The sequence below is a fragment of the Pongo abelii genome, chromosome 5 (assembly GCF_028885655.2).
Source record: "Pongo abelii isolate AG06213 chromosome 5, NHGRI_mPonAbe1-v2.0_pri, whole genome shotgun sequence".
Taxonomy (NCBI): domain Eukaryota; kingdom Metazoa; phylum Chordata; class Mammalia; order Primates; family Hominidae; genus Pongo; species Pongo abelii.
This window is the reverse complement of record NC_071990.2, coordinates 106,161,612-106,177,352: the sequence shown is the minus strand read 5'-3', so window position 1 is coordinate 106,177,352 and position 15,741 is coordinate 106,161,612. Positions and strand designations below refer to the sequence as shown.

Here is a 15,741-nt window from a genome sequence, read left to right as displayed (position 1 = left end):
TCGAAAGAATGAATGAAATTTAGTGTTTCATCAAGTCTTAGATCCTGATGCATTTCTTAAAAACAAATACGTTTGGTTTTGGAAATTCCTACTTTGATATAATAAGTAAGCACAAGCTTTTTTTCCTAGGAATGTTGACACCACTTTTAAAAGTAGCCAGACATTCTTAATTTGCCAGCAATCAGATTTCAGCTTGTTGAAGTAAGGAGACAAGCTGGGTTTTTCATTTTCTGTCTTGGTAGATGTACATATCCCCTTGTCCTCTGAAATGTGTTTACTTTTGTGACAAAGGGGACAGAGCTTCTTTGGAAACATTTGCTCTGAGGCTCAGATAGGACTGGATGTCAGTTTAACGGACATTGGTTTTTGCCTACGGTGGTATTTGTGTTCATTTGTTTTGTTTTTGTTTTTGAGATGAGGTCTCATGCTGTCACCCAGGGGTCTCCTGCTGCCACTGTATGATCAAGTGTAGTGGTGTGATCATGGCTTGCTGCAACCTCGACCTTCCTGGGCTCAGGTGATCCTCCCACCTCAGCCTCCCAAGTAGCTGGGACTACAGGCACATGCCACCATGTCCAGCTAATTTGTGTATGTTTTGTAGAGCCAGGGTTTTGCCATGTTATGTGTTCATTTGCTTAAGTCCTTCTTACAATAGTCATGCATTAAGCACCACTCCATGTTGGAAGTCAGGCATTCAGACAGACATGAAGATACACAATCCCTGCCTTCACAGTGCTTAGAACAGGCAGATGTGTCAGCTGATGAGCTTGGATTTAATGATAGGATTTAAGCCATAATGAAGCTTGCAGTAGTGTTAACTGATGGAAGTGTTAACATGGGAAGAAGGGCTTCCTGGCACTGAGTAGTGAGGGCATGGCCCCTCACTCTGGCGAAGGGATTTATTTGAGGGATACTTGAGCTCTGTCTCGTGCAGTTATAGTACCTTTCTGCTTTCCTACATACAATACTGAAGGAAAGAGGGTATGATTTCCAGCTCTGAACTAATTCGGGGGTGTCTGTGAATATCTCTAATGGGCTACCCTGGATCTAACCTTGAAATGTGACACTCGAGAAACACCTATGACAGAAGGACCCTCACCAGCCATATTCATCAGCAACAGCTGGGGGCCCTTGAAGTTTTCTCAGTCTTTAGTATATATTTGCAGAGTTGAATGGACAGAAGATCTTTCATCTACAACTTGCCTCATGAATCTTAGTTCATCTGCTTGAAGCTGTAGTTTTGAACTTCATTGTAATGTACAGGGTGTAAAGAAATATTTCATGTAAGTCATATGTCCAGTGGCATCCTCAGTTGAATACATGCTCCAGCAGCGGTATCAATACAGTGGCCATTCTTCTGTCACCAGACCTCACAAAATAAAACAACAATGAAACCCAGAGAATTTGCTTTTATTTAGTCTGCAGATTGCTTTTTTAAAAAACATAATTTTATACATGTAGAAGCTTGTGTGCATTGAGTCTTTTTTTTTTTATAATTTGACACATCATTGCTATGATAATGTCCACTAAATCATTCCTATTTTTCTAAATCACTAGTCATAATTCATATACATAGATGTACTTTATTCTTTGCATGCTTGTTTCTTTGGCAGGTCACCATTATTGCAGATGATAACTGCAGATTTTTATGCTGGTCAAGAGAAAGATTAACATACTTTCTGGAATCAGAACCTTTCTTGTATGAAATCTTTAGGTATCTTATTGGAAAAGACATTACAAATAAACTCTACTCATTGAATGATCCCACCTTAAATGAAAAAGTAAGTGTTTTCTGAGTTTATTTTGTTAAATAAATATGTATATGAGGTATATTTCACTTTATGAAATATGTTTTCCTGAATTTTTAGTAACTAGCCATATGTGAAATGCACTGGGGATACTTGTAATCTTGAGAGGAGAAAGTATTTTGTAATGATTAGATTTGCTGTTACTTAGTAAGGAGTCTATAATTGTCAGGGACTAGTGTTTGTGGTGATAAGGCACCCTCTTCATCAAGAGCATTTTAAGGAAGATGGTAAAGGAGTAAGAGGGGGTGGAGGATGGAGTAGATTAGGGAGGACTGGGCAGCTGGAGGTTTGCAGACAGAGAAAGGCTGACAGACCCCAGCGATCAGGAAGTTGGCCTTCGAACCCTGCTGTCTTCCAGTCTCGCATATCTTCAGGTCAGGCGAGAAGGTGAAAGGAGAGGTGTAGAGCTGCATAGATCTTCAGCACTTTGCAATTTGATCTTAATTTTCCCATATCTTTTTAGAAAGAAATTAAAATGATTACAAGAGAAAATTTAAAAAAACGTCATTTCTGTGATAAGTACTGTTACCCAGTGACAGTTGAGTATATGTGCCCTTTCAAAATCATCTTGTCTGGGCTGTTTATCAAATTAAGCTGGTGCTTATTTCAGTTAATTATTTAGCTTATTATAAATAGGCTACTAATTATATTTGATTTTTTAATAATATATTTATAGTAATAGCTAATAATAAAAATCATAGCTTATGTTTATTGGCCACCTAATATGTATCAGGTATTCTTTTTTTTAATGCACTAATGTATTTCTAGGAAAAGTACATGCTGCTTAAATGGAATGTATGATTCAACTCCCATAATTCTCAGAAAGCTTAAAACTTTGCTTTGTAGAAAGCCAAAAAGCTGGAACATCAGCTCAGCCTCTGCACACAGATCTCCATGTTGGAAATGAGGAACAGTATAGCCAGCTCCAGTGACAGTGACGACGGCTTGCATCAGTTTCTTCGGGGTACCTCCAGCATGTCCTCTCTTCGTAAGTTATCCCAAAACTGATACTACTCCAGAGTTCTGATGGGTATCTCTGGACATAGACAAATGACAACTTTGATTAGAAAAATAACTTTGCAGGTAACTATTTGAAATGCAACCTAAAGGTAACAATAAAAACAATCAAATTTTGTTTAGCATTTCCCCCATATTGCATATGAGCTAAAAGCCAACTTTAGAACTATTATTCCTGTTTCAGAAATTGAAATTGTTCACTGGTTTTGCCATATACTTTGCTTAAATAGTGGCTCACTGGCCGGGCATGGTGGCTTACGCCTGTAATCTCAGCACTTTGGGAGGCTGAGGCGGGCGGATCATGAGGTCAGGAGATCGAGATCATCCTGACTAATACGGTGAAACCCCGTCTTTACTAAAAATACAAAAAAAATTAGCCGGGCTTGGTGGCAGGCGCCTGTAGTCCCGGCTACTCGGGAGGCTGAGGCAGGAGAATGGCATGAACCTGGGAGGCGGAGTTTGCAGTGAGTCGAGGTCACGCCACTGCACTCCAGCCTGGGCAACAGAGCGAGACTCCATCTCAAAAAAAAAAAAAGTGGCTCACCAGAATACTCTTAAGAGTCCACATGGTTTGGTTTTGTTGCTTTGGTTTTGTTTGGTTTTGTTGCCATTTGGCTTTGTTAGTTTCATGACTTTAGTTAGAGTGAAATCCTGGACCCAGAAATGTTTTACTAAATGGTAGGCAAATAAATGCTGGGTGTTCTGCTGCTGGCTGGTTATCTCAGTATGAGTGCCATGAGTTAAAAAGTGATTGAGAAATGGAATATTCCCAAAGATGAAGGAGATCACTCAACACCCTTGTGAGCTACCTCATTCGCACGCCTGCCGAGAGACACATTTTCCGGTATTCTTCCATAGTTTAGATTGTTTCAAAACATTTTAAGTAACACAAATAGCCCAGATGTTGAAAATTAGTAAGCAAAGTGAAAAAACTAAAATAAGAATTAAATACTTAAAATTAAGAATTATTCTAAGAATGATGGTATAAAAACTTTGAACAGATTCATATGAAATAGCAAAAAGGCAGACATTCTTCCATTGCATGAATTAAAAACTATTCGTATTTCCAATTGTATTTTAAACCAAATTAACTTTTAAAAAATGCAAACACATTCAACAATTCTTTATGTAAATGATCTTGTAACTTTGTATGCCTTAGGTAAGTTATATTAGGGATTTTAAGTATTGCATAGTCAGGAGAGGCTGGAATTTACAAGGCCATATAATTGGTGTGTAGGAAAGGAAAAACTTTACCTCTTCCCTTTTAGGGTTGTTTTTTGGCTGGACCTGAGAATTAAATTGACATAAGACAGATTAATAAGAGAAAAGGATACAAATTTAATACAAGTTGTATGAGTTTGTGTTAAAAGCTCATACAGGTTTTACATGGCACAGAAGCTTTCGTAAGGAAATGAAGACCTAAAGAAGCAATTAAACAGTTTATAGTGAATTGGACAAAGAATAGTAAGTTATGAAAAGGCAAGTAAATTATGTTGGAAGACTTAAAGACAAGAGTCATTTTAATAAAGGCTTGTACAGAATTCTCTCTGCCTCGACATCTTGTCCTTGATGATAAGAATGTTGTTTTCCTTCTAATATTTTGGGAGATCACCTTTCATACAAGAATTTCATATCCTGTTTTTTTTTGTTTGTTTTCTTTTTGTTTTTGTTTTTGTTTTTTTGTGTGTGGCAGGGGGGATGGGGGTTGGTCTCACTTTGTCACCCAGGCTGGAGTACATTGGTACAATTACACATCACTGCAGCCTTGAACTCCTGGGCTCAAGAGAACCTTGTCTCTATAAAAATAAAAATTAAAAAAATGCCAGGCGTTGTGGTGCAGGCCTGTAGTCCTAGCTACTCAATAGGCTGAGGCAGGAGGATCCCACCTGCCTCGGGTGCTGGGATTTCAGGCATGAGCCACTGCACCTGGCCTGCATAGTAACTTTTTGAAGGTATTAACTAAAGCTCACATGAAGGTCGGGTGCTGCACTTCCCTACTCTTGGGGCTCAGCCAAAAGACCAGCTGCCATCTGGGTCACTGCCGTTGTAACTGCAGAGGGAAGACAGTGGTGGCAGATTCACAAGATGGCTGTTAAAGCTCCTGCTCTAAAGGAGCAAGTACCACTTCCATGCATGTTCCCTGGGCTACAGAAGTCACTTGCCAGAACCAACATCAATGGATAGATCATTTAACCCTCCTGCAGGGGCTGCGCAGGAAGGGGCTAGTGAGAAACAGCAGGTGGAAAGCTGGACATCACACAGTCTACTACAGCGGGTTAGGTCATTTTACAGATGACGAAATAGGGAATATGAGATGCTTATTCACTTGCCCGTCTTCCATGGGGGCTGGTTCTGTGATACAAACCTGGGGATCCTGTCTGATTCCAGAGCTCATGCTTGGCCAGGCACAGTGCCTCACACCTGTAATCTCAGCACTTTGGGAGGTTGAGGCTGGAGGATCGCTAGAGCCCAGGAGTTCAAGACCAGCTTGGGCAACATAATGAGACCCCATCTCTAAAAAAAATTTTAAAAATTATCCAGGCATGGTGATACATGCCTGTGGTCCCATCTCCTTGGGAGGCTGAGGTGAGAGGATTGCTTGAGCCGGGGAAGTCAAGGTTGCAGTGAGCCATGATTAAGCCACTGCACAGAAGCCTGGGTGACAGAGTGAGACCCTGTATCAAAAAAAAAAAAAGAAAGAAAAAAGAAAAACAACAGCTCATGCTTGTAGACCAGATTACCTCTGTGTTTTTTTAAATGCAAGTAACAGTTGACTAGTGTTTTTCCATATACAGGTCACCTTCACATCTGTTCTTGCATTTGAACCTGACAGCCATGTGAGCTAGGCACAGGAGCTGTTATTATTTGCCTCTTTGCAGATGAGTCCACGTAGAGTTGGTGAGAAGGTAGTGACTTGCCCCAAGCCACTTTTTCTCAACTTCCACCTACTTTTCTGGGGAAACCTGTCATCTTCTGATTCCTTCCTTGTGATCAAGTAGTGCTGCAGATAGGTTTTCATAGATTGGTTAATGTAATCCATTTCAATGAAAATTTTTGCCTTATTCTTAGCACTGGAGTTCTGGGGTTCTACTTAGGAACATGTGAAATTATCCAGTGATAATCTCCAGTGTCATTTAGCTTTTAGTTGGAGTACTTACAGAATTACAAGCAGTGTCACTCCATACCAAATTAAATATACCTTATGTATTTCCTTAAACCTTATTACATTGTTCCACGTATTCATTAACCCAAATCTAGGTCGATTTAAACATTAACATGCATACAAATATTTATAATTATTTTTCAAATCACGATCTGAACAGCATGTGCACATTGCATTCAGCCGCTACACCTCGGGGCTCCCTTTCCATCTCTCTCTGTCTCTCTGTCTCTGTGTGTGTATTTCTGCATACGTTTTTGTTTTGGTTTTTTGGTTTGTCCTATAGAAGAACAGATTCTTAAATGTGCATATGAATCACCTGGAGATCTTATTAAAGATCCTGATGTAGCAGGCTGGGGTTGGGATCTGGGAGTCCACAGGTTTAACCAGTGCCCAGGTGATACCAGTGTGGCTGGTCTGTGAACTACACTTTGAGTAGGAAAGCTGTAGAATTTCCCACCTTCTGGAATTTTGCTGAGTTCATCCCCATGGTGGTGATTATGGTGTTCTTGTCTTTCTCATCTGCCGGTAGTTGGGTCTAGAAGCTTGCATAAATTCTGTTAAAGACACTACTTTAAAGATCTCAATCAGTAATGTGACAAATATTCTTCATAGCTTTGCACAGCAAATGTTCAGTGAAATGGAAATACAGATCAGAAAAAGGTGGTGGGAAACTGAGTGACCTGTTTTAATGGAATTGCTGCTGTTCCCATTTCTCATGTTGTACTCTGCTTTTATACATGCCACACAACGCTAAATCCACAGCAAGGTCTCTACTCCTTTCCACACAGATTCTGTATTCCCACTCCAAATTGTGGGAAGAAAGTGAAGTCATGAGATAGCCTGAGAAAAAGTCATTCTCTCTGTTTATTCAGTAGTTCATAATTCAGTTCATTTAACTCTTTCACTTTCCCATTGCTTCGTTTACTGGGTTTCATGTTTGCAAACATGGAATATAGCGAGATAGGAAGACAGGAAGGGACAAGATGTATGAGAGGTGTGAGAACGCTTTAGTGCCAGTGTATGTAGGAAAGCTTTCTTCTCTTGGCTCCTGGACCAACGTGTTGCTCGTCAGGGCACCTTGTTGTCATCTTTGTGTCATCTTCTCTCCTTCTTAGCTCCCTTCGGGTATAAAACACACACATTCACACAGATGGATTGTATTGGCAATTCCATCACTAGTAAGTGCTGCCCAGCTCAGGCATTGCTATGGTAACAGGAAGACATATGTTTCCTTGAATGTTATAGAACTGTATTTTAGTTAATTGGGGTTAAATAACCTATCATTTGGATTTTTTTTTTTTAATCACAAGACAATATAGGCAATGCAATCAGTTGGAACTCATCTTTGAAAAAGCTTGTTAGTTTAAACCGTGTCTTTTTTCATGAAATAATGATTATGTTGTTTTTAAAGATGCTGTGAGATCTTTAGAGAAATGTTTCTTATTAAGATCTTTGTAAGTATTTTGTTTGTTATTAGTGTCAAGACAGTACTACACTGGCCAGGCACACTGGCTTACACCTATAATCCCAGCACTTTGGGAGGCCAAGGCAGGAGGATCTCTTGACCCCGGGAGTTCAAGACAAGCCTGGGCAACATAGCAAGATCCCCTCTCTACAAAATTTTTTTTTTAATTATCTGGAGGTGGTGGCATGCGCCTGTGGTCCCAGCTACTTAGGAGGCTGAGCTAAGAGGACCGCTTTAGCCTGGGAGATCTAGGCTGCAGTGAGCCATGGTCTTGCCACTGCACTCCAGCCTGGGTGAAAGAGTGAGACCCTGTCTCAAAGAAAAAAAAAATGCTGCTGTGGACAGCCTACTAATGTCATATGACCTAGTTGTACAAATATTTAGTTAGCTTGCAGTCTGAAAAGACTACCAATATGTCTGAGAGAAACTGATGAGTTTCTCTTGGTTCTCTTCTGTATTTATTTACCTGGAAAGATGCAAAAAGCCATTACAGCATTCTTAGTTTTGAGGCTGGTTTCATGAAATAATCTGTTCTGCTCAATTTGTGTTTCATTCCCGTTGTGAGCAACCATAGACTTACAAACAATAAGCTTTACGTGAATCGTACAGAGAGGTAGAAAGATGTGATTAGGCCGCAGGTTTCTGGGAGATGAGCCTGAACAGTTCTCAGACCTACCAAGATGGCTAGAGAAAAGCAATACCCTCATTTTGTAGATGAGTAAAGTGTAGTTTAGGGAGATCAATGTGAGCATAAACTTGTTTGGGGTTATTCAGCTACTGCTGTAGCAGCTGACACATCCTGATCACTTTCATCCAGGTTCTCATTTAATCCTTGCAACCACCCTATGAGGTGGGTGTTTCATTTTCCATTTTTAGGCTTAGGAATGTGACCATGTCTCCCCCGGCAAGTAGAGGCTATGCCCTCTCATGCCAGTGCCCTGCTCCTCGCCCTAGGAGGGGGCCTCTGTCCTCACACAGCATTTTCTTACCTGTAAAATCTTATCTGAAGGTATTTTATACAGTTGTACATTTTTAGTCTGTTAGTCAAAATTTTTTTATTATCAAGTTAATATACATAGATATCACATGGTTAAAAAACCTTACAGTGAAAAAAAAGAACTGACCGCCTTCCAAGCTAATCTTAGTCCTGCTCCCAAGGAACAATCACTTTGAAACAGTTGTTAACCACAGTGCTAAATGATATGCTGTTATTTATTGCTTTATACACTTAATCTTTTTTTTTTTTTTGAGAAAGGGTCTCACTCTGTCATCCAGGCTACAGTGCAGTGGCACGATCACAGCTCGCCACATCCTCCACCTCCCAGGCTCAAGATGTCCTCCCGTCTCAGCCTTCTGAGTAGCTGGGACTATAGGTGCGTGCCACCATGCCTGGCTAATTTTCGTATTTTTTGTAGAGACCACGTCTTGCTATGTTGTCCAGGCTGGTCTCAAATTCCTGGGCTCAAGTGATCTGTCCATCTTGGCCTCCCAAAGTACTGGGATTATAGGCAAGTGACTACTTTCTCACCAACTCTAGTTGGACTTAGTAACCTTTATCTACTGACCTACGTAGATAGCTCACTTCTAACTTCCCCTCCGCTTTCTGCTCAATATGGTGAAGTCACTAGTTTTTGTTTTTATTGTTTAACTTTGTAACATTAAACAATACACTTAAATCTCCATTTCTTTTTCTCGCTGCACTAATTTTAAAGGAGAGGACATTAAGGGCGTACGCTTTGCTTGAGTTCCTCAGTGCTGGTGCTGAGTGTATTAAAGGAAACATTTGGTGCACAGGCCAAAGCTACTCTTCAGTATTATTGTTCAGAAAGCTTCAATTCAAACTCAGTTTCCTCAATTAAAAAAAATCTTAGGATATAATAAGCAAAGACAGGAAAAGAATTCTTTCCAGGAAAAAAAAAAAGCCATTAAATCCTTCCCCATTCCCATTCTTCAAAAATTGTACAGTCTAATTAAAATTCTAAGCTCCTGTAGGTTTTTAATTACTTTCTAAAGCAGTTGGCCAGATGGTTAAACATAATAAAAATAATAACATTTTGAAAGAAATGGAGAAAACGTCATTAAAGTTAACAGGGGAGAAAAGAAAATCTTAGCACATTATATTAGCTTACAGAAATGTTGCTCCTTTTTAAAAAGTGTATTTCTTAAGCAAGGATAAAAGTCACCTGACAGATTTCACATCATGGTACTCTACATATTTGAAGCTCAGATTTGAGGTAGTTTGTTCATCCTCTGGAACAGGCATGACCTTCGCTCTGGATTTAAGAACAACAAATATGTCTGTTTACTTTTACTTCCTAGGAGAGGCCCTCAGGCCCTCCTGTAATTAGAAGCACACTGAAATAGAAATAAGCTTAATAGGGACAGAATCTTACCTCATTTTTTCTTACCCTGTATGCCAGAGATTTGACTGATTGTCATGTAAGAGCTCCCTGGTTCATGTATAAAAAGGCCTCCTCTCATTATGTTAAGTGAAATAAACCAGGCACAGAAAGACAAACTTCACATGTTCTCATATATTTGTAGAAGCTAAAAACTAAAAGAACTGAACTCAAGGACACAGAGAGTGGAAGGATGAGTATCAGAGGCTGGAAAGGGTAATGGGGGCGGGGGGAGGTAGAGGGGAAGTGGAGATGGTTAATGGATACAAAAAATAGGTAGAAAGAATGAATAAGACCTAGTATTTGCTAGCACAACAGGATGACTATAATAAAAAATAATATACATTTTTAAAATAACTAAAAGAGTAAGTTGTATTGTTTGTAACACAAAGGATAAATGCTTGAGGTGATGGATAGCCTATTTACCCTGATGTAATCATTTCACATTGCATTCCTGTATCAAAATATCTCATGTAACTCATAAATATATACATCCACTATGTACCCACAAATATTTTATACTAAAAAAAAGTTTTTTTAAGGCCTTCTGTGGTTCTTTAACTCAAGACTCTGGAAGACAGAGAAGGATCTGCAGGGCAGCCCAAGCCCGCCCTCCATGGAGGTCAATGTTTTGTTTGCCCTTGCAGCCAGTGACCCTCAGGGACGTGCAGTGGGTCTTAACGATGGGCTCCCCTCCTCCCTAACCAGCACCCAGCCCTAGCTGCCATCTGAACAGTTCTGCCCAGGAGAGACTCTGCTGGCCGTATCTGAATCCCCTTGTGGGAGCCCACGGTGTGGTCACCCCCTGCCATCTGGCAGGAGCAGAGGTGTCCACTGTTTAGCTCAGGACTCTCGCTGCTGTCCCAGTCTTCCGCATGTGCTCAGGGCCCTAGACTTGGAGTTTTTCTTTCTCACCCTCAGCACGGCAGCCTGGTGCTACAGTTCTCTTTCCCACCTGAACATACTGCGAGTGTGGCAGACAGCCCAGAGCATAGTTCTGCTCCACTGGCTGCACCTTCTCGATGCCTTGGTCCTTACGGAAGTCCTTTGCACAGAGGACTTTTTTGCCACTTGGTGTAATATCAACCATCCCTCCAGCAACAGTAACTCTTGACGTAACTGTTTAACAGTTTCACACCTGTTAAGTCTGGATTGCAGTTCAGTATGATACTGTTTATATGCTTTTATAATAAAATGTATTAACTGGTAGGTGGAAGGTGATTATAGCTAACAGAAAAAAATTACTACAGAAGTCTTTTCCTGATCACAATAAATACAACAGGATGGAGTTAACCACTCTGCCTCCCAACTGTAAAAATAGTTTTAATAGAAAACTAAGAATCAATTTTCTGGGAAATTTATGGATATGAAATTATTTGCCCCTCTACCATTGGCAATAAATGAAAAGTAAAGCATTCTACAGAGATCATGAACCTTACAGTAACCTCCTTGAAAAACAAAAGTGATTTGAAAAATCACTTAACTAAAGATAAGCTCTATTTCTTCCTCTCTCCTCTCATATTCTCACATCTCTGGAAGATAGTTGGGCCTCTGGGCAAATTTCTGATATCTGTCAGTACATAAAATTAATGAAAAACCAAGCAAACCTGTAGAAGTTATTTATTAATGTTCAACTTGTGAAATGTAAGAGCATTCACTTGAAATGTAATATTCCCTCTTTTTTTTTGTTCATACTGCAAATTGGTTTTGGATGTATTAGGGGTTCAAAGAAATAATTTCCAGCTATATAGGGATGGACTCTGAATCTTTCCATTGAACGAGTAAGTCTCCTGATGAGGCCAGAGAGCCCCATGTCTAGGGGCCAGGTGAGCCCCTCACTCCTCAAAGCTGGCCTTTCTGGTGGCCATGACAGTTGCAGATTCCGAAGCAGGGCAGGTGATCCTTTTGTCTTCCTGGATGTGAATGTTATACTTGGCCCTCAATAGTACAGAAGGTCAGGCTAACTGGGGTTGGTACAAAGAGTGGACACTCTCTGTGATTCTAATTCCAAGTGAGGGGTTGGCAGCCAGCTGGCACCAGGTAGTCCCTGGAAGTGACAGGTTGGGCTGTGCTCCTGTCTGCCAGTGTGTCTACCAAGGTGGAAAAAGAGCAACAAGGCAATGTTGTTATAAGGACAGGGATTTGTGGGGGGATTGCAGATTCTCAGCCACAAAGCTTGAAATGAAAGTGAGTCAAGAACTTTTGCAGAAAAATTCCATCTTTCCAGGCCCTTAGGACTCCCTGGTTTATCCTCCTAGGATGTGTTCTAAGTGGTTCACACCCTGGTAAGAAATATGCTCATTCATGGCAGCCACCCCTCTCTGTTTTCTTTCACGGATGTCTTTGCTTTAGCTTCTGAATATACAGTAGAAATAATAGTACAGATGTGGTGAGGGTGAATTGCTCTGAAAAGTGCTTTGAGTTTCTGAGAAATAAAATAAGACAGCATGAAAGACCGGGTGTGATTCCTTTTTATTTCTCCAACATTTAACCCATTGTCCTAGCACCTTGTGGTCACTCCCTGATTCCTTTTACTGATTGGATGAAAACATTGTAGCAGGTGATGGTGCTATTAAGCCTATTGATATTCCCTTGAGAGAACAGTGTTCTTGTCCATGGTCTAAGCAGTGTCGAATCAGTTCTACAAAAGTGATTTCCTTCAGGGGACATGCTACAGAGTAGAGTGATGACAGTCCCTTTTCCTAATGAGGTTTACTGGACCCTGAGGCCTACCTGTGCTTGAGGAATGCTGGTGGTGCCCTACTGGGAGACCTGCCAGAAATTAAAGGTGATGCCCATGTCTTTTTCCCTCATCCTCAGGATCCTTTCTGAGGTTCCCTATGTGGCCTTGCGGAGGAGGGATTTTTTCATCACTGTGTACTTAAGGACATTATCAAGGCCCTGACTGTGTGTGGGGTACTTCTGTGAGGCTGCAGGAGAAAAGAGGCCTTGGTTACAGCACTCAAGATGCCTATTTTCTAATAAGGAAGAGATGCAAATACTGTAACCACAATGTTACACAGAACGTGTAAGGGCTGAAGTTATTGAGATGAAGAGGGTAGAATCTTCCCACAGGAGTCACGGAGGGTTACACATGAAGGAGGTGGAGTTTGAATCCTGCTTGAGGAAATGATGGGAATTTGGTGCTTAGAGATGGGAGTGGAGGAACCATTCCAAGTAGAGGGAAAAAAGGCAAGAGGAAAAGAGGAGGATGGGCTGGATTTGAAGAGCAGTGAGTTTGCAAGAGCTTGGTCTGGAAGAGGGGGGAGACCCAACTTGGAGAACCCTGGATGTCACCCTAAGGATTGTGAATCACTCTAATTATCCTTTTAATGTTATATAGTAAATTCCACAGCTCTTCTTCTGCCCCAGCAAATATGGTGGGAGCAGAATAAATTCTTTCACAGAAAAGCTGAAAGCTCTTGGGAAGTTCTCACTTAACCATTTCCATTTGTGTTGAGTCCTCCCTTCATTTTCTCTCAGTGAAAAAAAATGCAAAGGGTAGGTGAGAGAGTTGGGAGGGTCAGTTAGGATTGTGGCTCCAGAGTATAGATACCTGCCTCAATATAACTGTAGGATGTCCTTCCTGGTTTGATAGATGAGCTTAAAAACTAGAAACCAGTTAGTCCTATTTCCTCAGACAGAATAAACTGGGTATGTTTCTGTGAAGTGTGTTACACAGTTATGTCTAAATACTATATATTATTGACTTGATTTAATGCTCTTAGACATGCCATCTTATTGTTTGTTCTGAGAGTATTATCTCATGGTAGATACTCAGCCTAAGTTAATATTTTATGAGACCCAATGATAACTTAAGGCTAAAAATATGATGGAAACCAGGGCTATTTTTTTTGTTTTTAAAGACAATTTTGCTACACTCGAGAGCTAAGATTGAGAAACACAAACCCACATTTGAGCACAAGGCCCATTTCCTTTATTGGCCATTCTTATGAGCAATGATGAATTTTAACAAATTTTCTCATTATTAAGTCCATAGCCTTCCAAAGACCGTAGTAATTGATTTTTATATTCTTACAAATATTTACAAAGTGGTTATTACATCCCAGGCACTGATCTAAGAACTTTACAAATATTAAGTTGTTTTATCCTTGTAACAACCATATGAAATAGGTGCTGTTCTTATTATTCCTATTTTACAGGTAAGGAAATTAAGGCACAAAGAAGTAACTTGTCCAAGGTCGCACAGATAGAATTCACTGCCATTTGAGTAGACATGTGAAGTAGAGGTTGTGTTTCGTGTGTTTGATGTCACCTGCATGGGAAAGGGGAAGAACTTGCCTGAGAACTTCCCATGCTGTACCCTGTGCAGATTTGGGTTCTTGGACCATTTTATTAGATGCTTCCTTTCTACAGTTTATGTCAGTAGTTGTCATTCAGGAGACTCAGTATTTTTGCTGTAAATGTTTGTAAGTGAACAATTTCTGTATATATACAGCGAGTATACATTAGCTGTACCACAGTCTAGCCCTGCATATTTTTTTATGTTAGAAGATGTGACTGGTGGTAGCATTTCCCCAGATGTACGGCAGTGACTGTACAGTTAATAAGAAATGACATTTAGCACATGTTCTATAGGCCCAACACCCTGCTAAGCACATCCTATGCATTATTCTGTTTAATCCTCCTAACAATCCCATGGAGCAGATCCTAAGAATATCCCCTTTTTATAGATATGGAAACAGAGGCCTAGAAAGGTATGGTAATTGAGTGCAGGTTGCAGAGTAGGGATTTGAACCCTGGAACTGTTTCCTGAGCCTCTGGTCTTGACCACTCTGCATGCTCCCTCACCCTGTGCCATACCAGGGGCCAGGAATGACCACTCGTTCATGGCTGAGTGCCAGGGCAAAGCCTTTGCCGCTGTGTCAGCCTCCCTCCAGGAGCAGCCGTGTGACATGCTCATGGCCCGTGGCCCTCCTTGCTGGTTGTGGCATTCTCCCTGTGCTGGCCAACCCAGCTGTCTGCTCCTGACTCCTGCCAGTGAATGACAGCTGATCTTGACAAACTTCTGTGGTCATCTTGTAGCAGATCTGCTTCATGTCTTAATAGATCCTCCACTCGCTTTTGCTGTGAGCACGTATTTAAAGAGCCAGGTTTCACCCGGTATCCCTCCACCATCAACCTTCTCCCCAGCTGAGTTCAGCATTTGTGGGCTGCCTGAATGCCACTCCACCCTGTGATTGGGCAGTGAAGATATGGGTGTGGGCGGAGCAGGTGGAAACCCGGACAACATGGATCCTGACAGTGATGGTGGTGACTGTAAGGAGGGGAGTTTATGCAGTCATGTTAGCTGCTCATTAGGCACCTTGAGAGGCCTTTTGATAATGACTTCTCCTCTTACTTTAAGATAGTATTTTCTTCTACACCAAGCATGGTATCCATTATATGGTAGATGCTTGATAACCATTTGGTGAATGCATGAACCAGTGAGTGACTGAATGAATGGATTGCTGCCTGGTTCCTTTTATTAAATGGCATCCTAAAAGGCCCTGGGGATGCCTTTTCTCCTGCTGCTGCCTGGGATTGTGTTTCCTCTACTTGGTTCTTCCCTCCTGAATGCCTGGCCTTTCTTCCTCTTCCCGTCTCCTTTGCGTATAAGCCCAGTGGGTGGCTGGACTCCATGGTGGAGGCAAGAAATGTTTTAGGTGATATTACAGATGGTGATAGGTTCCATAATTTTGGAATAGAAGTATTCTTTGGGGAAATTAGGAGTTAAATCAACTCTCAAGGGCTAATATGAGACTCAAGCCCCCATGTATGATATTAATGTAGGAACATGCGTTCTGAGTCCTAAGCAGACTGTGAGGCAAACCCCTGGGAACTGAATATATTTGAGAAGCTCAGATCATCCAAGCACATGCAGTGGAA

General features: G+C 41.0%; 1 protein-coding gene across 1 annotated transcript in view; it reads left to right on the top strand.

Annotated features, from left to right (window-relative positions):
• BVES (blood vessel epicardial substance) overlaps positions 1–15,741 on the top strand; it is a 38,607-nt gene that overhangs the window by 18,275 nt on the left and 4,591 nt on the right. Inside the window, exons 6-7 of the mRNA XM_002817195.5 lie at positions 1,614–1,781; positions 2,655–2,796. Of these exons, the coding sequence (XP_002817241.1) occupies positions 1,614–1,781; positions 2,655–2,796 (310 nt within the window). The remainder of the gene's footprint in view (positions 1–1,613; positions 1,782–2,654; positions 2,797–15,741) is intronic.